The sequence below is a fragment of the Mugil cephalus genome, chromosome 2 (genome assembly GCF_022458985.1).
Source record: "Mugil cephalus isolate CIBA_MC_2020 chromosome 2, CIBA_Mcephalus_1.1, whole genome shotgun sequence".
In the NCBI taxonomy this organism is placed as follows: Eukaryota; Metazoa; Chordata; class Actinopteri; order Mugiliformes; family Mugilidae; genus Mugil; species Mugil cephalus.
In genome coordinates this window covers 16,656,754-16,682,901 of record NC_061771.1, presented here as the reverse complement: position 1 = coordinate 16,682,901, position 26,148 = coordinate 16,656,754, and the positions used below count along the sequence as shown (strand labels likewise).

General features: G+C 43.5%; 1 protein-coding gene across 6 annotated transcripts in view; it reads left to right on the top strand.

Moving 5' to 3' along the window:
* Positions 1-26,148, top strand: part of inpp4b (inositol polyphosphate-4-phosphatase type II B) — a 139,518-nt gene that overhangs the window by 74,754 nt on the left and 38,616 nt on the right. For all 6 annotated transcript variants that reach the window (XM_047577916.1, XM_047577915.1, XM_047577917.1 and 3 more), the window contains 5 exons: positions 3,378-3,489; positions 7,097-7,166; positions 10,180-10,327; positions 16,913-17,043; positions 23,739-23,843. In XM_047577916.1, the coding sequence (XP_047433872.1) occupies positions 3,378-3,489; positions 7,097-7,166; positions 10,180-10,327; positions 16,913-17,043; positions 23,739-23,843 (566 nt within the window). The remainder of the gene's footprint in view (positions 1-3,377; positions 3,490-7,096; positions 7,167-10,179; positions 10,328-16,912; positions 17,044-23,738; positions 23,844-26,148) is intronic.

Genomic DNA, 26,148 nt, shown 5'->3' with positions numbered 1-26,148 from the left:
TATCAGTCCGTCTTTAAATTACTGCCGTAGCGCTGGTGTTGGATTTAGCTGCAGCCTGTGTAGTTCATGAATACTAAGCACGAGTGAATCCTGAAAGCTGCTGAGAGGCAGCGTTTTATGGACAAATCTACGTAAGATTAAATAAATCAGTGAAGAATCAAATTTACAGTAAACTGTTGACTTTTCATCCAACTTTGCTCAGTGGCAGTTTTCCCCCTCAGGTTAAATTCAGTACAGAACAGGTGATTCGATGATGGAGTAAATTAAAATAGTATTAACGTTGTAGGGGAAACGCTGCAGTGCCCTATATGTGTGTGTAGGTGCTGTATATAAGTCAGATGAGTCCCGCCCAAGGAGGAGGCACAGTCTCGTGTCTATTCCGTATTGTACTCTGACCTTTCAGGCGGGCCGTCAAATGGATTTCCCCAGCTGGAAATTAATTCCAAAACTACATGAATGTGCTCAGTTTACTGGAAACAATTAGGAAAAGCTTATCAATTAAAGTGTTTTTTTTTAATTTAATGTATTTTTTTCTTTTACCATGTTTAGTTTAGTTTATTTCAAACATTCAAAAGAAAAGAAAATGCATCAAATGCATATACAATTGAAAAAGAAACAAAAGACAGAAAAATAAAAATACTTCCAATAAGTAACTTAAATCACTGGTAATGTTTGAGAAGGAGTGGGCTTGTCTAGCCCCACCCCTTGTCAGTAATAATAAGTCAGCAATAATAACATCAATAATAATATTTAAAGTTCTTTACGCAGTTTCTCTACCTTGTGAAAATCATCTCTTTATACCTCTTCCCAAACTGTTGTAACATCCTCAAAGTGCCTGACTTCCTCACCACTAAATCACCCCACAAACAGATACGCACATGCTTTTGTGTGATGGATGAAAACAGCGATGTTTAAAGTTTAAATGCCCTCTCTGAGACTATAACCCCCCTCTCATGAGCATGTTTTCTATATTGTTGGAAAGTAGACTATTTCTTTCTTTGAACATGATACGTGCGGTTTTGAAATCCACTAAATCAAAAAAATTTAAGTGCGTGTGACTTTAAAAACAGTTTGTTGGTGTGTTCCCAGTTTCCCGTGTTATTTATGGTCCTGATGGCTCTTTTTTGCAGCGTGCATATTGTTTGTAGATTGCTTTTGTAAGTGTTTCCCCAGACTTCCACGCAGTCATCTAAATATGGTAATACTAGTGAGCAGTACAGAACATGTGATGTTTTATGGTCCAGTAGATATTCCAATACTCTTTGCTTGGCTTTGAAACTCACCTGCAGACTTTACACAGGTCATTTAAAGCACACTTTATTATTTGAGTGCTGTGTTGTGTCATAATTTGCATATGTACTTCATGGTTGATATAGGACTGCATCTCTAAAGCCGCTTAGCAAAACTCTGCGATCTCAAGCAAACTGCTGAGACGAGCGATGCTTTCAAAATAAACTGTTAAACGTGAGGTACTTCCTTAATAATTCATTCTTTTTTGAATCGTGCCAAATTTGCCGCAGACATTTTAAGCACATTATTTTTGTCACTTCAACAAAGCTATCTGATTAAGTGTTGTCATACACGCGATTCCGGGCCAATTAGATTGGTGGTGGGGGGGGAGAAAAAAAAAAAGAAAGAAAGATGGGCTTGAAGGCAAAGAACAATCTGCAGATTTGTTTCGTGCCAGCTCAAACAGACGGAAAGAGAGGTAGAAGAGGAGGGAATGTGGGAGGGCAGGGGGAGGAGAAGATGGGCTGCTCTTTCAACCACCGCTCTCATCGAAGCCGTCAAAGTTAATTCGCGGTCGGTTACTGTGCATGCTAAAAAGACCGAGTTTGATTTTAGCAGAATATGTACGGTGAACCGGCAGTGCGGCGACTGAGCTAAATCATATTACCTTGACCCGTGCAGCGAGCTGCAGAGCACAATAACAAAGGCTGCGTTTGAGAAGGCGCCGAGTTTACGTTTGGCCGTAAATCAAAAGAATCACAATATATCTTTCGAAGGTGTACTGTAAGTCAATTATCTTAAAGCAATTCCCACAGAGTCTCCTGTCTCTTCAAATAGTGGGTTTCATTAGTGGATTGCAGCAGAGCAATCTTAAAAGTAGACGGCCACTGTAACCCCTGTGGTTTGCCTTGGGAGGACTATAACTGAATGTGATGCATGTTAATCTCCATTTGCTCGATTATGTGTGTGGGCCACTGTCAGTACATACTGTTTGTTCAAAGTCAGGGTGACTTTGCTATACTGTGCTTTCGGTCCTGGTTACACAAAGAAAAAGTGTGTGTGTGTAGGGTGGGGTGGGGGAGGGAGGGAGGGAGGGAGGGAGGGAAGGAGGGAGGGTGGGCATGATGAGGAATGGGAGGAAACAGGAAGATGAGCAGGGGAGTAAACATTGAGACAGGTGTCTGGCAAGGGACAATGATTAGATTTATAAACCAGCCAATGTTATTTTCTCTGCTTGGAGACCGCTGTTAGACATTAAGCACTAACTGAAGCTCCCCGTGTCCCACTGCAGAGACGCCTCCGCCTCCGCCTCCACCCCCCCTCGGCCCTCCTCTCCCGTATTCCCTCGCATCAGTTCTTCGCTTTCCTCTTCGACTGTGCTCAGTTTTTCTCCCTCGCATCCAACCAAGATGGACTGGCCTTGAAAGTATCTTTTCTGGCTCCATCAATACCCTTGCATTTTCTCTTCCTCGGAGTGGGGTGTGTCTTCCTCCTCCCTCCTCTGTCTCCCCAGACCACTGGTTGGCACACAACATCCAATATTTTCTCCAGCTGGAGTGGAACTGAGCGCATTAGGGATGGGTCTGTTAAGGTGATCAGACTTGCCCAGAGACCATTTTTCTTCATTTGAGAGTGCCTCTCTTGATGCCAATACTATAGATTTTCTATCAGCTCCTTAATCATAGCCCCATGATTGGGAAAGTGATTGGTCGGGCTCTCTTATATGAAAGCTCTAGTATCAATTCTGTCCCTGTCAAGGCGCATAGTCTGAGTTATTAGAGTGCCATTTGAGCAGTTAGACGAAATGTTCCCTCCTTTCGCTGCCGTCACCTTCCCGCTGGAGCAGCCTCGGCTTTATTCCGCATTCAGGCTCTTCTGCAGAGGCTGTCAGGAAAAGAAATCACCGCAGTGCAAGCATCCAAGTCCTGATTCTACTTTTCATTCAAACAGCTTTATAACCTGTTCAAGGATGGAAATAAGCTTATTAGGTTGGGAGAGTCGGGGGCCCCAACATGAAGATTAATATTTCTGAGGCCCATAGAGGGTTTGTAGCTGGAGGAAAAGATCATTTAAGCTCGGCACAGTTTTTATTTAACGGATCAAATGAAGAGGCTAAATCTGAATGTTTTCTTTTTTTCTCCCTCCAGGTCATCTGATGGTGTGTGTGCAGCGGGAACAGTGGTGGTGAGCCGTCTGAAGATGGGGGAAATGGAGGAAGTTGACGTGGACCACATCACCACCGACATAGCGCCACAGAAGGTAAGCTATCGGGGGGGGGGGGGGTAGACTGGACAAAGCGGGAGCCTCTGTGCACCAGATGCCCCCGAGCTAATGCCGGGATTAGACTGGCACCGCTCGAGTCCTGCAATGAGATTAAATAAACTTCAGTAAACCCTAATGGGGATTTACGGGACGTGTGTAGCGCCTGCGTCTGTGAGCACATGTGCGCCGCTTCGACGGGAGAGATTCTCAAGGAACTGACACACATTCAAGTGTAGAAGCCGTTGCTCCTTTGACCAAAATATTTCCTGAGTCTCGCCGCCGCCGCCGCCATCGTTCTCTGCTCTAATCTCACTCAATACGTACCGCTTAACTGGGCTCTGGAGTGACTCACACAATCAGGCGGGAGACGGAGGAAGAGGGAGCGTTCTCCCCCGGAGGATGACAGTAAACCGAAGATTGTGCCTTGCAAATGGGCTGCCATCAGACCAGGAATGAAGTTGTACGTACTCTGATTTCACTTTGTTTTCTGCGCATTCCTAACGGAGGAAGATTTGTCACGCGAATGTGAGCCACTAGTCGGATCTGAAAAAACGAGAGAGTGACATTCAGTGATGTTTTTTTTTTTCTTTCTGTAAAAGAAGCCGCAGCACACCTCTGCAAAGCCACGTGGAGACTTACTGTTGCATGTTTGGGTATGTGAACTTTGTCCAGTGTGTGTGTGTGTGTGTGTGTGTGTGTGTGTGTGTGTGTGTGTGTGTGTGTGTGTGTGTGTGTGTGAATCACTGTCTTATATAATTGACCAAGGGCTCCTACATGGCTGACTGGCTCTCGACTGTGCCCACCCCTGTCGCTGGTGCAGGGAGGTTCCCTGCTAGGCTCCAGAGTGTCACTGACAATCTGCCCATGTCGCCTTGATGAATGTGGTGCCCTATGTGTGTGTGTGTGTGTGTGTGTGTGTGTGTGTGTGTGTGACTGTGTGATTGTGTGTCGTCACAGCACATTTCCTCTTGTGTGTGTGTGTGTGTGTGTGTGTGTGTGTGTGTAGAAGATGCACGGAGGGAAGATGGAAGGGACATGACAAATATTAGGGAAGTCTCACTTGGGGAAGTTCTTGCTCCAGCTACCTCACTGCATGTGCGTAGTATTTGTGAGTCCGAGCGGATGTCGTCGCTTAGGTGGCTGCTGCTCATGAATATATCTGACTGACCTCCACAAAAGCCACGGAAACAAGAAAGGGACGGCAGTCACCTTTGATCTGATCTCCACATATTTTAGTCATCAAAGAGCCGTCGGACGCACGCTGTCCGCTGCCCACGATTACAATGGGGCTCCTCCTACAGCTGCGGCCCTCGGCTCATTGTTATTACCTGTCATTATCAGAGGCCTTACTCGCCCAATTTTCCAAATGCCAGCCGCTGTTTGCGCTACTCAATGGGCCGATTTCGCTTTGGAGCTCATGTGTGTAAGTACGAGTGTTGGTTTGATGTCTGTTTTATTCAAGATCAGTTTCTAAGAGTTGGCGAGCTGATGGATTGTTCCTAGCAGTCATTAAAGTCCTTTTCTTAGGACAGATTTGGCTGTCGAGCTGTGTTAAATGTTTCATCAGACAGGGCAGAGCTGACGTGCAGCGAACAAGAAAGATTGTTACTTGTCAGTATTACTTTGATGAGGAAACCCAGGCTTAATGCACAGAGATGTGGTGTAAAAGAGAGGAGTCACTTTAACATGTTCCTCTTTGTGTTTCCTGAGAAACGGTGCACACCCAAACACATGCTACGTCAAAACTGACAACGTCAAAGTAATGCAATGGAGATACACAACAGATCTTGTGTTTCTTTTAACTTTTTCACCACCAAAATGTGCAACAGGTGGTGAGAATAAGCACTGCTAGGCTCAGACTGCAGAGGCTTTGACCCAGTTTATTGTGATTCACGCCTCCTGACAACTGGCACAGAACTCCGGTCCTGAGACCTTGCCCAGTACCAGCAGCTAACCCGGAGAGTAATGAGTTCACACACCCGGTCCTAAACCTCCTACGCTCGTTGGCTGGTTAATATTGCACAAGTTTGATATTTTGAATTTAGAAAAACCACATTACACCAATCAGCCACAAACCACTGAGGGGAAGGAGGGAATAACGCTGACCATCTTGTGACAATTCACGGCTCTGCTGGGAAACATTTGGAACCGGCCGTTTGTGTGGATGTGTCTTAGACATGTACCACAGTAATTTAGTCTTTAGTTGTTCCTGTTCATCGACATCTTCTTCTTCTGCTTTTTTTGCTTTGAATAATACCAACTTGCAGGCGGATGTGGGTTTAGAGTCACTATTTTAACTACATCCACTCCCTCGTTCAATGTTCCCTGATTTTTCATGATAATCAAAATAGTCTGTTACTTTGCCAGCTTAGAGAGAACAACAATTTAAATAACAGTTTAAATCCCTGCAAGCCTAGAATATAAACATGACATTGGCCAGATAAATTAAATAATTGTTCTCTTCTTACCTTGTAGCGCATGCAAGGAAATACATGCTGTCATGGAAATCAGCATACGAGCCCGGCTGATGTTTGCACGAACAATATGACCGTCATCTTTTCACGACTGCCTCCACAATGCAACGCAAACACGACGCTGTATTCCTGCTGCCAAAACATTGTCAACTTTTTAATGAAAACCTCTGTGTGTTCCTCTCTCTGTCCAAATGTTGACATGAAGCGGTGCCGGCGTCTACGTGCGCGGTGAAAGTCACGAGAAGATTATTCCACCGACCGACGTCGCATCTAAGAAACTAATATTGATATCTCTTGTTTCTTTGTGTCGCCATCAGGAGCACGTTTAAGACCATTTTACAAGATTCCCCCTTTAAGATGAGACAGCCTGAAATATTAAACTGTCAGCCTGGTGTCGAGTTTCCAACCAGCGGCGCTGAAACGGGCTAGTTACAGATACAGACGATAAAAGACGTCTCGCAAAGCGTGTCAATAAGACAGACAGTGAGAAACGAGAATCAGAGCCTTGATAGCTGTATTAATCACAGAGGGGGGAAGCGTTGGTCTGCCATTGTTTACTTCTGTTTGAAAAAAAAACGACAAAAAACCTGCCACGCTAAATAAAGTGTTAGTAAATGTGTAGTTATTGTGTTTGCCAGTTGGTAGTAATCTGAAATCTACCATTAGAGGAGAAATCTCTTGTATGGCGAGTTGTTGGAAATGGCAGCCAATCAGTGCTGTCTCAGTGGGTTTTCCCTTTCGCTGATGCGACCTCTGTGATTGCAGGAAAGATTTCAAGCTTTCTGTTTTAAGATGGGAACTGAAAAGAGAGTGGTGCGCCAGCCGCTGTTTGCTCCAACATCGCACGCGCACATGCTGGGAGAAGACATTGTTTTCAACTAAATGACACTTTCAACTATTCCTGAAATATATCTGTATTTATTTCACATGATGTTAGACTGCGCACTAATTTTACTTTGGTTGTGAGGGGCAAACACAGATTTTCATTCTCAAACTACAGCTGTATTTATCTGCTGTCAAACGACACGTGGATATCAAGCTGCTATTTATCTATATCTGTATGAATCCATCCTCGCTGTGTCAAAAACAAAGCAGTGATGTCTCTATTTACTTCCTCCTTTCTTTTCCAGTGTCCCTTGGTCTGCGATTCTGCGCATCACTCCAGTATCGACAGAGAAAATAACCCGCTGACAGGACCAGGTATAATTCACACACTGAGCACTTGTAATTTCACCATTCACTGCTGAATAATGTGGCCGGAACAAAAGGCTCTCCAATTTCCCCTTATTACTACTTCTTAAAAAAAAAAAGAAAGAAAAAAGAAAGAAGAAGTTTTTTTTTTTTTGCAAAAGAAACTTGCGCCCTGTAATGGATTCAAAGGAAAGCTTGACATTCTCCGATTCCTATGGACTTCATTGCAAAGCATTTAATGCACTGCAGCACTGGTTAACACATTCTGTAACATCTTTATCTTAAAGTGCCTTCTGCATCTAATTAACACGAAACTGCCCTTGAGTAACCTTTCCATTAATGAGATTTGAGGCGTCTCTGAGGTGTCATGCTTGATTACAGACTTTTTTTTTTTCGGCTTTTCCTGCTGAGATTCTTGATGAGTCTTGGTGTTTTCAGACAGGCGGCAGTGAGAAGTTTCTGACGATTAGGTAAACCTGCTCAGCTCATTGTGGACCCAGCCGAGGACGACGGAAAGAAGCCGCCTGAGCTGCGTGAGACTAATTTAGAGGCAGCGCGGCAGAGAGATAGCTCTGTCGTTGGTTTGAAAAAAAAAAAAAAAAGAGGGAGAGAGCTGTGGTGAGACAATGAAAGACGTGTAGACAGAAAAGGGACGGACTTGAAAAGGTCACAACTCCTGCAGTGTTGAAACTTCACAGCCCGTGCTCACGGGAGATTTTCGTATCAAGTTCCATCTCTTTATCCGACGCGTCCATTTGTTCCGCACGTTCGTTTTCCCTTTTCATCCGGATTCTCGGCAGCTCCCCGCGCCCGTTGTTATGGTGTCGTTGTCGCTCACTGTTTCTACTGTGATTAACTAGTGAACTGCAGCCGCGTCTGCAGGTGCACATCTGCAGCCTGTCAAAACAATACCCTCCCCGCAGATACCGCCAGATTGAGTAATGCAATTTAGTCTTCCACTTTTATTACCTTTTCAAAATGAGCATGCGGAGAAACGGGGAGATGGCGGAGCCCACGCGCGGTCGCGTCTCGGGAAGTCATTTTCTTAAGAGGTGTCGGGGAGGGAAACGGATTGGTGGTCAGATTAGCGCGGTGGCAGGGGGGAGTTCAGGGGTTAATCCGCTCCTCTGACGGAGGTGGAAGTCAGCAACTGTCGCTCTTCCAATTAAGGCGCCGTCTTCGCCCCCTTTCCCTCCATGTGTCCCTTGCTCCCCATTTCACTTTCGCTAATCCCTGCACCAGCAACGTCTGGGTATCCCATTTCATTTAGATGCAATTACGGAGCCTTTCAGGGGTCATTCGCAAGCTAGTCTCAGCCCTAATCGTCATTTATTTCCACCGTCGTCCTCGGCGCTGCAGGAAAATAATACTGATGGCTTGTCCGTGGTGTGTGTTGCTCACTGTTGTTGATCTCAAAAGGGTCTCAGTTGTCTGCATGCACGTGGTTTTTCATTCGCGCAAATTAGGATGTGACAAATTGAGCTTAATGGCCTTTTTCACTAATTCACAGAAAGGCTCATTCAAAGGAAATGTCTTAAGATGTCGATTGACTAATTGACTAATTAACTAATTAGGTCCCTCGGCTTGTTTTCATGTTTCTCATACAATAAAAGCACTAGTCTTTATTTAGTTTATGGCCTTGAAACAGACACAGTTCACTTTGCTCTTCTCTGCTTTCCTGGGCTATTTCTCATCTGCGCCACTTAGCTGCAAGACCAGTTGTTCCCATTGAAGGCATAAATCCCACAGATGGATCACAGATGCGTGCAAGTTGTAGTTTTTAAGGTAGTTATAACAACCGGTCACAGCAGTGAATCTTTTAGGGAAGATAAACAAACTAAACTGTTTCCTGTCATGTTCGGGGTGATAAAGAACATTTCCACTGTTGCCGCTTCGTGACTCACTGACGTTGGGAGAAACGATGTCGGGGCCGCGGGTACGTCTCAGATAAACAACGGGTCCCGTTGCAAAGCAGAGAAGGACACGGATGTGTCACGGCCGCCTCAAATGACTACAAACAGTGGCAGACATTTTACTTTGGAAACAACTTTTCCTGACATTGCATCCTAAACGAATACTTTCACCACATCGGAACATCTGCACTGAAGGTCATCGCTAAACTCTGAGAGTAGAGGGCAAAATGATGCAGCGGCACAAGAATTAATGGCTTCGCTCAGACGGACGACTTTGACAAAAAGGACAAACCGCGTTAGGGTGCGGTGTGAGGGGTTTGACATGGGGGGGCCGCTCTTCTGCGTGCGCTGCCAGTAGCAGCAGATGTAGGGCTCCCACTTAAGAATTGTCGTACCGTGCATGTTTGTCTGTTGCGAGCGAGATTGCGAACACATTTCACCTTGGGCGCTCCGGCTCCAACTTAGCCGGCGACTTTCTTTCTGACTGCCGCGCTGCAAACGAAAAGTGGTAGTAAACACTCTTTAAGGCTCACCGCTTTCTTGCCTTCTGCTGCTGGCACGCAGATAAGAGCATTAGAGCTGTTTTCCGTTTCCAGGCTCCAATTGACGCTATTAGCCACTCTCTGCAAAAAAAAAAAAAAAACGAATAAGATGATGCCGAATGCGAATCGATTCTAATGGAGGAGCTGGGCGGCGGGCTTGCAAGGAAAGTTTCAAATTCATTCGACTGACTGTTCCCCACTGTTGTACAACAAATAAGCAATTAAAATGGAAATGGAGGAAATAATAAGGCAAAGATTAACAGGACGATGTCTCTGTGTTTTGGTCTGTACACTGTTGTGCTGCCACAGTCAGCGGAGAGTTAGAGAGAGAAGGCCTTGGAAGATGAGAAATGCCTTATCTGCGGCAGACACAGTTATTGATTATAGAATTTAATTTGTGCTTCATACCTCATGTGACTTTTGAAGACTTTCTGTCTGTTCTGTGGCGTCCTTGAAGCAGGCAGCTGTCAGAGCTGCTTCAGATGTTCCGTTTCCCTTTAACGAAATCGTTTCCTTGACGAGAATGTGACACATTCTCACTTCCAACCCTTTGTCTCCCTCTCGCAGTGTTCATCAACCCAGTATGCAAAGTGTACAGATTTCAAACGGTGGACAGCAAGTGGATGCTTGTGCGGGAACAAATGGAGGAGTGCACTTTGTCGTTCAGCGTCCCCAAGCAGCTGCTCTCACTGTACATACAGGAGGACATGAGCAGGTAAGTCACAGCTCCATTTCTCATCGCATCAGTTCACTTCCTGGTTGGGAATATAAGCTCACTTAACCCTTTAAAGCCTAAACAATTTTACCTGTGATACGTTAGCGTGAGGTATTTGATCTACCATAACTCACAGTGGTTTGTGCTATTGAAAAAAACTCTCTTCCTGGGTCTCACCAGTGTTGTGTCGCTTCCCAACCTGCAGCCGACAGCATCGCTGTGTCATTATTACTGTAAAGGCAGCTTTTTTTCCAGCAAAAAACAAAACTTCCCAGTCTTCAGCCACACTTTGAATTTTGTCCAGCGGTGAGTTACGGTAATTCAAACACCGCAAGGGTTTGTTTTTTTTATATGCGCAGGCGGATGTTCAGATCTTAAAAAGGGTTCAGAAAAACGTGGATAAGGACTCGAACGGAAACAGGAATAGCACAACAGTTAAAATAATACTGTTGGAAAATGAGGACAGGTTAAAACAGTGAGAGGCGATGCTTCACCAGTCTCTGAGTGTGCAGCCGTAAGTAGATCAAAGAGTTCCTTCCCTAAGGCTCGACCAGTGTTTGTCAAGACAGATCATTCCTCAACTGGCCTGTTGTCCGTGGCAACCCGTTCTCATACATAGCACGCAGATGAATACATCGACTCACACACACACACACACACACACACACACAGTTTTCACATTGTTTTTAATACAGGGAGTAGACGCAGCCAGTGACTGAGATGAACCTGCTCGTACAGTTGTAGTAGCAGTTACCATCGCATGCACCTGAGGGCATGGGATCACACAAGTTCAAGGACGCGTTCACGTTCAGATGTACACTATGTATACAACTACAGTTCTGCAACCATAGATAGATAGATAGATAGATAGATAGATAGATAGATAGATAGATAGATAGATAGATAGATAGCTCTAAGCCTAAATAAATATCTAAATATAGAGGACAATTATGAAATATTTATGAAATCTCTTATCTGTGTAATACAGCTCGTGAACGCTCAGCGACTCCAAACCATGACCATCTTATACAGCGCTTGTTTATTAACAGACATGTGTACCATATCTCCAGCTCGGTCGCTTAAGCACCTCTCCTATAATCCTCTTTAAATGTTGTCTTTCTCCACGGCGCCTCTCCGTTTAGCCGATTCTGTCAGCCAAGCTCACAGTGTTGCTAGCTCAGGGTTTTTAATGATTCAGTTAGTGCTGCAAAGTTGTGCGTTACCGGCAGCCGATGGTGGGTGGCTTAGCTTGCTCTCGCACTGCGTGATAATCGTGGGTATATCTTCCTTCCATTTGTCAGCTTTGATGTCTGCACTCGTGTTGTAATCTAACTCTGTGAACACAGAGGCTCCTGGGTTTTTCCCTCATCCCCCGTGTGTCGTTCATTAACGCAGCCTGGTTCCTCTGTAGTGGAAAATAAAGTACGTCCTTCTCATTTTCGTCTTAGATCCCTGCACGTGACGTCTTGACTCGTTTTTCTTAGAGTCAGTTTCTGCAGGTTGGATGGAGTGACTTCAGACTGAAGGCACTGGGAAACAAACTTCTGCTTTCCAGCCCTCTCACATGGCTCATATTGACCCAACACACAAAGGCCTGTGATTAAATTGAACAGGCTCTATAACACACCATGAAATAAAGGTGCCCGCATGACAGATCTTTTCTCCTCAGGAAATTCATTCTATTGTCCCGGTCGTCCGTCTGAGTTGATTTTAACTCACTGTGCCACTGGCTTCCATTGTTTCATTTCCTAAAGTCTTCATCGTGTCTCGGTCAGAATAACATCTGAATCTTCATTCTATAGATTTGTCTTAAATATCAGTATCTTCAGTCCGCCCATTAGTCTACTGTTGTTTTCTTTTCACGTCTGCTTCTCTGCTGTGTAAATGCAGCCTAAGTTTAGACCTGTTATTAATATACCTCCTGAATGCTTCAAATCGCAAGTGCACAGTTGTAAGAAGAGGTGTGAACACATCATACACGCACCGCGGACACATTTTTAGATTGACTGGTGGTGGTGGTGGTCTGGGCTGCTTGTGGCCACAGTGCATCAGTAGTGTGAACACACATTGGCCACACGGACACTCGGTCTCCTCCACTGAAATCCTCTTGCAGCTGAGTCATTAATGCAGCTGAAAAACACATAACCATATCTACACAACTATAATAAAAAGATCAAAGCTGAAATGATCTGATTTATTCACGCGATTAATCGGCCATGTGATCGTGTTGATGTGTGAAAAGTAAATACATGTAGAGCTTCTGTTTTGTCAGTGCTGACCAGGGTCTGTATGTAACTTAATTACCAGAAATCTTTCATTCCCAGCCACAAACTGTTCTGTCACGACAATACCTTATATATGTTTATAATTGGAAGCATCTACAAGCAGTGAGTTCTAATCTGATGTTGGTGAAAGTCTCTAAAATAACTAGCATGCGGAGACACATGTTAATGCTAGGTGTGAACACACGTACTCGAAGCTGACCACTTGTGATATGGATTGTTGTTAACACTTGGCGGGTTGAGGGAGGTTTTGTTATTTTCCTTCGATGTCCAGCCTCACTGCTAGATGCCACTTAATGCTGCACACTGGTCCTCAGCAATCAGCACCTCTAGGGCTCGAACATTAGGGTCAGCGTGGAAGTGGCTAAAATCTGCACTTCATCAGGCGTCAATTTTATGTCTTCCGGAAGCAATCACTCTCCAGAAATTACAGCAGAAATGTTTACAGCCAGTTAAAAAATAAGAATAATAATAATGTTTTGCTCCTAGTACCTTATTTGCCCATTGGCGCTGGACTGTACTTTGGGAATTTTAATATAAGTTAAAATATATCAAGGCTTAAAATGGTTCCCTCGCAGGTTGTTCGCTGTCTGCCTCGGTGTCACCCTGAAGCGTCAGCTCCGCTCACACTCCACCTCTTTGATCACACTTGAATTAGCTCGATGAGTCAGACATCTAAAATGTTGACAGTCGCTCCACATCGGGCTTCAAAACTGCTGCTGAGGAATCTTGCAGGTGACGTCACAGAGGGTTTGTCCATCAAGTGGAACAAACACAACGCGGCCTTTAATTGTCTGGAGAGAACAACCAACTAAATCATTTAATGTTCTTAATGATGAATTGTTCTTATGGAACCAACATTATACCAACATATTATTCATGTCAACAGACATGAATAATATAATATTAAAAGTGACGTGCACAATACATTCATCGTTTTCCACCATTTCCACCAGAGAAATGTGTTGTGTGACACTATTACCCTTTCTTTTTCTTACGTACAATCAGCCTCTACTTGGTCTGTTCACACCTTTGCTCTTTCTAGACAATAGCGCGTTGATTAAAGGGGGGAGACGATATCTCCCTGATCACCACTCCATCACCTTTAACAGACAAGCATGTGCATCTATTATTTTTTACATTCTGTTATTTACCACAAGGATCATCCAGTCTAACCTCTAATGCAGAGGAGAAATAACAGAGGTGTCAGGAGACAATAGTGTGGTTTGACCCTGGGATGCAAACAGCAGTGTTTGAGTGGTGCAGTTTGAGGATATGCATTATTGTGATTGGCTGCATTTGGGGGCGTTTGGCACCGATGGCTCACAAAAGGAAAGTTCTGGGTTCACAACTTCTTGCTGTGTCTGTGTGGGTTCTCTCCTGGTGCTCATCCAAAGACGTGCTCATTAGCTTAATTGGTGGTTCTAAATTGGCCGTAGGTGTGTGTGTGAATGGTCCAGCCCCTCCACGACCCTCCAGAAGACAAGCGGTTATAGAAGATGAGAATGAGACTGCATCTGGTTCGACCATTAAGCGGCGTGTAACATTTGCTATTTTAATTGTGAAATCTAAGGTCGCTCCCTTGATTAGTTAAAGCGCCCAATTCATAGTATTAACAGCTACTTGAGGCAAAGTGGATGGACTGGGAACAATGTGTTTGATTGAATCAGCAAGAAACGTGGAGTGGCCCCGCTCAGTTCCCACCAGGTCGCAAAATCTACCTCACAGTCGTCTTAACGCCACATGAGTCTCGATATCAGCTCGTAGATCCCTAAAGCCATGTGAATCAGCGAAGGAGGAGTGGCTGTTTTTTGATCTTAGTAGTTCTCCTTGTCAAACTGATGATAGATTTTTTTTTTTTTTTTGGCACATTTTTTGCAAAAATGCTAATCATTGGTTCTGTTGTACTCTTTTGTATATTCATCACTGATCTGGGACGAAATGCCCATTAGTTTCCTTTCCTCATGATAATCTGGAATGTAGTTCAGGAAGTGATCTGTGTATCTTCCCATGCCATAAGCAACTTACTGAGGATCACCTGCAGAGCGTGTTGGCTGAGTTACCCAGCATGCTGATGCCTCTCTGCCTAGAGATTGTTTCAAACTCCAGGTCTGTTAAGAACCCAGGAAGCACACTAGATGTTTTCTATGTGATCTACAGCCAGTTTGTTTTTTGTGTTTTTTTTTAGCTGGGGTAAAATCTGCATCCTTCATTTCTTATACGGTGAGCTGGTACACATGCATGGTGCATAATTAAAGCACAAGTTCATGCACATTTAAGAAAATGCAAACTATTTTATCTCACTTACTGCTAGCATGCTTCCGGGGTAGATCATTTTAGACAAGGCCGCTGACTGGCCTGGGATCTGCTTTGGAAGTTCTGTGCAGGCAGTTTCTCGTTCCTTAGGCCGACATGTTCAGTTAAACCATTATAGGACGAGGCCCTGAAAGTAAAGGCTGCTGATTGAATCAACATTTGGTGTGACTTCCTTCTGACTTTGTAATGGCACCAATTCTCTAGGCACACAGTGTTTCAAGGTACTTGGCAAGGAGATTGTTCCGAGCTTCCAGAGAGACAGGCAATGTTTAGAAGCGACAGTGTCTTCTGCGTCTTCATGTACTCTCAGAGGGACTCTGTGATGTCGAGATCAGGGCTCTGTGGGGTTCAGACCATCTGTTACTGGACTCCTTGTACTGCTTCCTCACACTGGAGATTGTTCCTTGTTACACTGGTGGCAGGTACATTTAGGCCCACGTGTATCTGGACACTTACGCAAAGTCGATATAACCAATCACGTTTGATCGCCCGTGTATAAAATGTTAGTAATTCATCCACTTTTCCTTCAGTTTTGATTTGAGTACCCTCAAATGATATCTCAGAGTGCTTTTTAACCCCATATGCTTTATATATAGCAGCTGTGACATCAGCTATGAATCATAACTGTGCAGGCCTTTGTGAGACTGACCTGCACATGGCTGCAGTCACACGGTCACATTTAGGACCAGTTGGACTTTCTCTTGATGGTTTTGTGTGATGAGAATTTTAACATGTGCCTAAATGTTTTTTGACAGGATTGGACGTGTTTAGTATCTACAGTGTTACATTAGATTACATATCTTTCCCGAAGCAATGTCCTCATTACTGTGGATAAATCACAGACCTCGCACTAGATGGATCCTTAACAATGTTTTGGTTTAGTCGAACATTGTTTGACCTTGACTTTTTGTCACATGAAATTTCCTCTCCTCTCGCCATCTTTCTTTCTCTCTGGCATCTTTTTTATCACGCTCTAGCGTTTTGAAATACTTCAAAGTAATTTAAAAATAACTTGCTCAGATGGAAGAAAAAAGGACATAGTCCACATCCATCTGCACCTAATGCTGCGGGTTTTGTATCTCAACAACAATGACTGCGCTCTGCATTCATGAAATTATAACCTTTCTTAATAATGAGTCGAACCAACAAGCATTTATATACGGCGTTGTACCCTTTCATGTAACATGTATGAGGTGTAATCACTGAAAACTGGGCTCATTATCATGAAAGCAAAACGTATGACGGTGCATTTGTTACCTTGAATAGTATGTAAAACCGCCCTCAACCTCTAATTTCTATAATGTCACTGCAATTTACTCTTCTTTGGTTGCTGAAGGGCTGGTTTTTGAATGATATCTGTCCGTCGCCTTTCAAATGCAAATGAAAAGCCGATGAAAGAGACTGCACTTCCTTTTTGGAAATCAGCTGCTACACACAGAAGCGCACACACTCACGCACACAGCTCCAGTTTTTTTTTTTTTTCTTTCCTAAAGAAGAAGCATGGGTGATTTTGGCCTTGCGGGCTGCAGTTAACTGCCTGCTCTGGTGACACAAGTAGAGAGAGGATCAGTTTGTTATACATGTAATGGTTGAAGAATGGTAGGACCAGGGGAGGAAATTGATAGGGCACAGTGGATAAGTGGGCATCATCTACTTGCCTAGGGTTCACAAATGTGTTTATCTGGCCCGGCACAGGATGCTTTCAGGACGCAGCGCGAGTGTGTGCGAGTGTGTCTGATTTAGTGTGGGCAAGCCCAGCGTCTGTGTTTTACCAGGATTGTTAATCATTTTTGTACCGTGGCCGGAAAGCGTAGATAATTTGAAAAGAGTCACAAAAGCTTGGACATGCATTTAGAGCGTTACTCAGCACCTTCCTCCTTTGAATTGGGTTGTGTTATGTCAGCGAGCGTGCTGCTATATGTGGAATTGATTCTGATTATCTGTTTAAAACTGCAGGGCTCATCAGAGACATGTGTTTTATCTGCAGGGTCCAGGATCTGAGGGAGCTAGGCGAGCTCTCCCCGCACTGGGACAACCTGAGGAAGGAGGTGATGACCCGATATGGAGGAATCATCAGCTCCTATCAGGAGACTTTGGCTGAGCTGGACAAGATTACAGGTACGACTGCACCCGCTTTTGAATTTTACATTCATACCCGACAAATCGTACACACACTTGGTTATGAAATGTCCTTGAATACCTTTGTTTCAATGGTGGTAGAAGTACACTGGCGGTACACATGATTTGCAGAATGCACTGCATATCTAATGAATCTGTTAATCCAGGGGTCCTGGTGCTATTGATAAATACACATAATTATTACCATTTTGCATTCAATATTAAGCTATTCAAATAATGCACAGGTTCAAATATTATATTTGTTTGTGAAGTCCCATGTATATATGTATGTTTATAAACATACATATATACATGGGACTTCACCTGAGGACTGATTAGGTTCTCTTTAAATTTGTGGGGGAGAATTAAAAAAGATAATATAAAAATGTCTTTTTGCGACCCCTCTGCAGCACCTCCACGGACCCCCTAGGGGTCACGGACCCCCTGTTGAAGACCTATGCGTTAATCCTTCTGGCAGGAGTAAACTGAAAGTGGTTTGTTTGCATCTAAAAACCTAAAAAGTTTGTAGTGGTGAAAACGGGTCTCCGACTGTGACGCGTGCTCCTCAAATACGGAGGCACGACCGGGTTAACCGAAGGTGTGGGGTGTAGTACGTCTGTCATCGAGTCCAACCTGTCCCTGCGTGGATGTCATAAACTGTGGCTCAAGACCTGTGAGGTGAGGTCCAAGAAGAAAGGACAACTTTGAGTTCGAGACTGGGTGATTTTGTGTCAGTGGGGAGCTTCGTGAGAAGTTGCTGTCAAAGGATTTCCATGGCAACAGAGTTTTCAGCAGGAGCAGGAGCTGAAACGAATGAGCCCATGAGCTGGTCTGTTTTTTTTTTTTTCTTTTTTGTGAGCAGTGAACATAAAACCTGCCTAAAATCTGCACTGTGTGAAAAAAAAAAAACAAAAAAAACAGGAGTCTTGCTTTTCGCTTCATTTTTTGCTCAAATATTCAGCGCTCTTTTTAGTATGCAAATATTTGTTTCACACGTTTTGCAGCTGCTTTACATAATAAAACGAATCTGCCCAGCTAGCTCTAATGTGAACATGAGACGTAATTAGTCTGTTTTGTTTTGTTTGTTTTTTTTGTTTTTTTTTTTTAAATCTGCACTGACATTAAACGAGGAAGCACCGAACATCAATCATCCCACAGAATAGCAGTAATGAGGAGGTGTTAGGAAACAGGTAACTCGCACTACGCATGCTACGACGTGCATGTGCCGTTGTAGAAGTTGTCCCTATGTACAGATGGTCTCGTTTGCTCATTTGATTATGCAAACACAACAGCTGCTAGGTGTTCGTCGTGCATATGCGCCGCTGCCGTCGACTAATTTCATTAAACGAATGGTAATAAAAGTCTGACCACGGGCTGACCACGGACTCCAGACTTCTCCCTGCGCATATTTTAGCTCGCCCTGCACAACAAGATGGCCGGTGATTAATTTTACACTGATCTACTTTTATCCCTATAATGAGATATTTGTGTCTGTGGCTTGTCGCTTTGCCCGGCTGATGAGAAATAAAGACAGCTAAAGCCTCCGTGCTGCCTGTCTGGACTCGGAGAGGTGGCCGTGTAGGTGGGGAGAGGGGGGGTGGGGTTGAGTTGAATGGATAATATGCTGCTGGTCATCAAGGTCCCTGACAAGTCCCTGCACGCCGCATGGCCCGGATGCGGCGAAAAGTCCCCCTCCCACCTCGCGATCTTCTAATCCAGTCCTGCATTAACGCAACAGGATGACAGGCATTGTTAAACAAACTGGCTGGGCGAGCCGCTGCAGATTAATTATTGATAACTAATATGACGTAAAAAGGTTGAGAGAGCAGACGAAAAGAGACAGGCTGTGGAGGACTTTAAGTGGGTGAGCAAAGACAGGCCGGGCGGGGAATGAAAACATAATAACCGAGATAAACACGCGGTGACAAATATGAGGACGGAGCCACCGTTTCTCAGGAAGGAAGTTCATAAAATAAAGCCTGTGGTCGGGCCTCGTCGTCCTGGACGCACACGCACACACACACGTTAAGAACATTCACTGAATCGCCTTTTCAAAATGTTCACGTGTAAGCGCGACGTCGGGGCAAATTTTTCTAAGCGCGCGAGCACAAATTTCTGTCATATTCTAATAGTAATCCTGAGGTTTTTAAATGATGAGAGAGTGAGGGAGATAAAATTGCTCCCACAGGATAGACTTAGCGTAGCCTACATTTTTAATTATGTTTTTAAAATAATTAGCTTCGGCAGGTTTGCGCATGGCTTTGAGGATTGCTGCTCTTAAATGGGATTATTTGTGCGTTTATATTAAGTGGAGGAGCTCTCGTGCGAGTATAACTGAAGGTCAGCGCCGCGTCAGGAGGACTCTTATACGAATCGGTGGTCTGTGCATTTCATGGCTGAGAAGTAGATTTTTGATGAGCCGATCAGGTCCGGAAATTCCTCCCGGCCCTTAAATTTAGTCCAGGTTTAATGATACATTGACCTCAGTGAGCATATCAGATGCTTCATTTCCCTGCAGAACAATCTGTGTGGCTGCCTCTTTATTGAACAGAGAGTAAGAGAGGCGGACATGATAGCTCATAGCTGACATTCAGTCATCTGTGCGATCTGTGCTGCCTCCAGGTAAAGATGTTCAGCCGTGGAGTGCACACACACACGCAGACTTTTTCCATTTAGCCGAGTAAAAAATAACGACCAAAATGTTAATGGGCATAAATCGGTTCGAAGGAATGTCAGGTATGACTCACTTGTCCAATTTACACACACTCAGTCTGATCTGATGCCACTGCTCACACAGCATGTGTCCAATCCTCTCCCCTGTACGTAAAACGTGATGTAACTGAAACCTGCTGTGCTCTCATTGCCACAGGACCTTGAAGATGAAACTCTTAGCATGTTTAAACAGACCTGCACTGATCTGACAGACCTCACTTACAAGCCGCTGTTTTTTTTAAGGCTCGTTGCTTGTTTGTGATCTTACCTTTTTTTTTTGCAGCCTGTCCTCAGGCAACCAGGCGCAAGTTTCTGAAAGCATAAAATATCGGTTTGCTCTTCTTCTGAAGGAATAGAAAGATGACAGAAGAGTGGTGAAGAGCAAAGAAATGACAGGAAAGATTAGGAGAAGATACGGGGGTGGGGGGCTAGACGCCGGTCAGCGCTGTTGGCATCCAGCCCTTCTTCTGTCACATAGCCAACCCACCTGGGCAAACAGATGGGCCATCTGATATGGCTAATTTATCCAACCTACAACGGTCGCTAGCTCGATTAGCCCGGTCCCCAGAGCTCCACAGCTGACAGTGAGACCCCGCTCAGCACGGACGGCGACTTGAATGTTACCCTTTGGAAACAGCTCCACCGAGGAGACCGGCTTTATCTGCCAGAATATATTTCCAGTTTTTAGCCACTTAGCGACACGGCTCTGTTGCTGTGTTTTTACTGTAGTATTAATCAACTGAAACTGATCTTGACAGGCCTAATGACTTCGGTGCTCTCTTAACTTTAACTCTCTAACGCCATAATGGAATTGACTTTTTTTTTTTTTTTTCTGTTCAGTTTTTCATTATTTCGTGAGGTGCTTGAAAATTCAGGTCAGGTCAAAATTTCTATTTCAATGGCCCGATTCTTTGGTTTTCGGCTAAACACTAATGAGATTCCCTTCCATCCCTACTGCACTTTTATGATTGTGTACGGTTGTATATTTAGCAGGAGAAAGCTAAGATGTTGAGCCATGGGTAATATTACAAACCATAAGAATGTTTTCATGCTGATATTAGTATTTAGCACAATGTGTGTCTGTGGAAGTATAACCTCACCTCACTAATGGCCACATCCCTGGGCACAGGAACCTGTCGACATCTAAACAACATTAGATGTGCTGATAGCAATAAGGTAATCATGGTACCCTATGAATTATTATTTTTATTTTTTGTATGTACCCTATGTCTAAATGTTAATCTGGTACCAGAAACAGGAAGGCATTTAATATTCTAGATGGATCATTCTGCTAGATACGGGGATTATGCTATTGACTGTATTTAACGAGGTGGATATAAATTCAGTGGTTTGAAAAGGCATCTGTTTACATTTGCACTATGATAAATAGCAGCAGTGAGAAGTGTGAAGAAATGATTGATTTTCAGTCCTTGAAAAAAACACAACAACAACAGCAAAAAAAAAAAAAAAACCCCGACCGTGTCGCTGTCAGCTCCAGCTGAGTCATTTATGCTGTCCATTTCTGAGGTAACACATTTCAGCGTGACTGGGTCAGCGGTTTCAGCATTATATGCTGTAATTGAGTTTCAGTGGATCTGTTCTCACATTTGGTCTACCTGCCAAATGATGTTAAAAATCGGTGGCAGTTTTTCTCATTTAGATTCTGTGTCAACAAAGACCCTCTGTTGTACTGTGGCTCCGACTGGTGCCTCGGGATTAATTAATGGACAGGAGGAGACAGACTGTGTGTAGTTTAGTTCATATGAAGAAGAATTACGGGACAGGTCAGACAGAAGAGCTGCTCATATACTGTATATATTAGTAAAACACATCATTATAAATTTGCTATTCCCTCTATTTGGAGATTAACTGACTTATAAGAGATGAATCATTGTTGACAACATATCTTTGTCTTCTGCTCTTGTGCTGGTTTTGTTCTGTGTCGGTCTCCATGCTATGCAGCGACGTCCTCCTGAAGTGTAATTCATTGTACCACGGCACGTTGGCGCCGTAGGGATCTGAGCTACGCCTTGACGTCACGCACACGTCTGCAGAAATTAGTCCGAAATGCGTTTCGTTGCTCATGTGACTCAGAGGTCTTCTCTATGTTCTGCGCTGCAGAGTTTTAAGTGGAACTGTCGATCCACGTTTATTAACTTCAAATCCAACCTCCTGCCGCTCACTTCTACTCGCCATTGTGTGAAGTTCGGAGTGAAATTGGCCCCTGTATTTCAGTGGTGTAATTACATAACAATACGGAAAAAGTCACTGGCATAAAGGCTTTTTTGATGGCATAGCCTCCTGCGTTGAAACTATGTCGTCAAAGTGCTGCGGTACTATAAATTACACTCTAATTAACTGCTTTACACAGACAAGAGGCTGGAAAAAGGAAACCACACGCACCAAAAATCACATTTTTAATGCTGATTCACAGGGGACTAGTATTATTACAGGACCTCTATGTTTGGAGAAGCATGGTACCATAACTGGCTATGTCATTTCTAATTTTCTTTTATTACAAACACAGTTAGCACAGAACAGATCACAGAAAAACAATTATTACAAATTATTATTATTATTATTATTAATACAAATTGCCAGCGGTGCCAAGGTAGTACCAGTCCTGTGTCAGGAGGACTAACTGCAACAAAAGACCTGCAGATTACACTTGTGATGTCACACTGTAGGGTATAATGTTGGTAACGCTGATACGTTATTTGCAATTTTTGTAATTATTAGAAAGACAGGGTAGTTGCAGACAAGATGCTGTAACATTGAAAAAAATAAAAAATACAGGATAGGAACATCTGTTCGGTCTAATACAACAGTTGGTTATAAAAGCATGAATTAATCTGCAGTGGAAATGAGCAGATGCACCGATTCGAGCACCATGTAGTTACTTATTCACACACTTATGTGAAGCTCATTTACATCAGTTGTGTTTGGAACAATGAGGCACACTATGACCTCTACGGCAAAATCCATTTTCACACACAGCACAGGTTGGAAAACCTACACTACAGCCGTGTTTAACGTTTAACGTCTTACACAGAGAGCTCAAAGACTTCGTAATTAAAAGTTTTGATGCCAAATTAGATTAGAGAACTTTGTGATATCATAATGTTTGTTCTCCTCTTGGTTCCTCTGTACCGGCTCTGATTACCTTGATTTTCAGTGCGCTGCCTCTAAAGGCAAACATCACAACACTTCTGAAATGGCTTCTGCTGTTTGATTGTTCTTGAAAGCTTAGCCCATCTTAAAAAGGCTCATCCTATTTACATATTTGAGGTTTGAACAGCCAACATGGAGCCCGATTTTAAGCTTAACTTTAAGCCTTTAAAGAGTGTTGTTTGGTAGAAAAATTTAATTGGACATTTTGAACAAAGTAGTGACTGTAAAGGCCATAAAACCCCCCTTGCTTAAAGGATTACGCTGCACATTAGAGGATATTATAAGCACACGATTGAAAATTAGCTTTACTTTAGAGCTTGTTAATCTCTAATTGATACATTTCTTATCTGATATACTGCATATAGATGTGAGCTAAATAATCATGCGCAGGTATTTATTAAACATAATCCATGATGTCCGGCGAAGCACAGCTGTGCAGTTTTACCTCGCGTGAAAGCAATTCAGTCTTGGATGGCAGAGTTGAATCTAAGTCTACAACTTCTAATTGAAATTTATTTTAATTTGACGTTGTATGAATTCCCATTTTGTAGCTCTAAATTTCTTTTCTTTTCAGTGGTATATCAAAGAGAACAGTTGATCAATTTGTCACCTGATCTTTGCAGATTTCTTCCTTTATCCATAATTACATGAAGTGATGAAGGGAAAAAAAAACATGTAAAGTTGAAAATGAAAAGCTCTTTATAATGACAGAAGCTTTCATAGTCATTTTATGTTCCACTAAATACTAATGAGATAACCTTCCCAATTAAGCCTTCTGACAGTGTGACATTTTTTTTTTCTTTTCTTTTCAGGTCGTTCATTCAAGCCAAGCTGCTGCAAAGCCCAGAAGTCTTTGGAGTTCATCCCAATTAACTTGCACACCCAGAGGATGAGGGTGACGTGCCCCAAAAAAACAGGTATCACTCTACTGTCTTAAACGTGCATATTATTAGATCGATTGATTTCAGGCTCTACTCCAGACCAGTCCAGACAAGGGTTGGTTGTCCACTTAACTTATGCAAAACACACCTTGTGAAGCATGTGGCAGCGTCTCTGTGAGCTGCTGTGGTTGTCACCTGCTGTTGTCTCTCTCTACGCCCGACTTCTCCATCTGTCGGGGGATACTCAGAGGGTTAAGGCAGAGCGGTTCTAGGTTATCGCACAGGCTAAAAGGTTAGAATTAGCTTGGCCTGAGAAAAATAGACAAAGCGCTAATTAAACCCTCAGTGTTTTTGCCAGAGTGGAAAACTAGGCTGTCTCCTCCACCGCTGCTCTTTCGTTGGCAGAGGCTGTTATTGCCCTGAAACTGTCTCCGTGTATTAAAGCGACTAACCGGCTGCCACTCTATCTGCGAGCGTGCTCCATTTCAACTATTAACCATTTTCACTTGATCGGTGGAAAGCTGAAGACAGACGAACCTTGACATAATCTCCTGTTCTTGTATTGAACATGGATAACAGATGAAGTAAGAAAACAAAATCAAAATCATCGTGTAAACATGGAACTTTCTGTCATGGAAGGTAAAGGGTAAAAAAAATAGCTGGAGATGAGGTTGTCAGTTGATTGATAGACAACCTGATAATTACCCACCCTGGGCCCAATTCACACACTATTCCACACTGTGGACTTTTAGTTGATGTGTGACCACACACCGCCAAATGACACTGTTAATTAAGAGATCTGGATAAAGTTCAAAAGCAGTGATGCAAAAGAACATTAAAATAGTCGAGACAAATGTTTCCACACTCGGTGCCTTTTTATTTTATGCCACACACAGTAATATTATGAATTTCATTTGGAGGTTTTGAACTAGGCCTACTTCTGAACACATTCTTTACAAATTATTTGTCTTATTCTGATGTTATTCTGGTAGTTTTATTCGGTTTGGGACACATGGCTCATCTCTGTACGTTGTACCAAACCCAAACCAACTAGAAACTCCTAGCCATCAGTATGGAAGGCTGGTAACCGTAACCCTAACCCTAATCCTAGGGAGGGGAAGACGAACACAAATAGCCAGTGTCAGATTCCCCTCTCCTTTTTATTTACTGACAACAACCATGTTGGTTGCAATCAGTCAGGCACAGGAAACTCTGGAACCTGGTCCTTGATGCCTCTGAGTTTCAGTTTCCAGCCGTACTCCACTGCCCTATTGTTCCATTTGATTTTCTGAAGTGACGCATTTCCTCGAGTTTGGCTGCGCAGTCTACTCAACAATGCTAAACCATTCATTTTCATTTTGTCTGTTGATCATCCAGCAAGAAAAAAGGAAATGAGGGAAAAACAACACTTGGAGCTCAGAACAGTAGCCATTTGTTTTGCCGTGAATGGCTGTCCTCTGTCTCTGAAATGTGCCTGCGACTGAAAATTATTTCCAGGCTAAAACACCAACACAACAAGCATTGTTCAGCACTCACTGGGGTCAAGTAAAATCATTTTTTGTCATTAAAACAGTTTTTTGAGTGAGTTAAATATGCAGGGATATGCCTCAATGGTCCTCTCAGTGCTTAAACAGCTGGTTGATTTATTGAGAATAGAGTAGTGTGAGAGGAAAAGCGGGCAAATCAAGCACAAATTGGTCATTGTGCTTGATGTTCTGAAACCAACCATTGTTTTTCAGAGTATCCGTGCGGTAGGAGAACCAATTAAGGGAACCTGGATATGTGAAACCTCCAGGGGCCAGACACGTGGCGGTCAGGGAGCCTTATGGCCAGACACAGAGATAATTAACGGAGGAGACGGTGGATAGTATCAAAGCCCAGACATCAAACCACCATTGGTCTATTGTGTGTTGTCATTTACTTCTCCGTGGCAAGATTTGGAACTGTTGTGTCATTAATTTCTATTCCCGACTATTTTTCAAGCAGCGTTTCCTTACGGCCAGATCTGTGGACTTTTTCTTTCTCAGGGGTGTTCATTAGCTGACCTGGCACTAAACCACACCAAAATATTCACCCACGTAATCCCACATCCATACCCCTTTCGCCCCCCCCTCCTTGATTTCTGGATTTAATTGTCAGCTTCATCCATTACTCATTCAAAACAAGGCCCGTCCTAAGCACCTCTGTGCCCGCCAGGCCGTCTGTGAAGTGTTTATTTACTTTTGACGCCGGTGTGCAAATTGGAATGAAGCACTGTGACATTGGCTGTCCTTCTGGTTTAACGTGGGACCAACGCTACGTTAAGGCTAGATGTCGGGGGAGAGGGGACAGGTAATGCAGA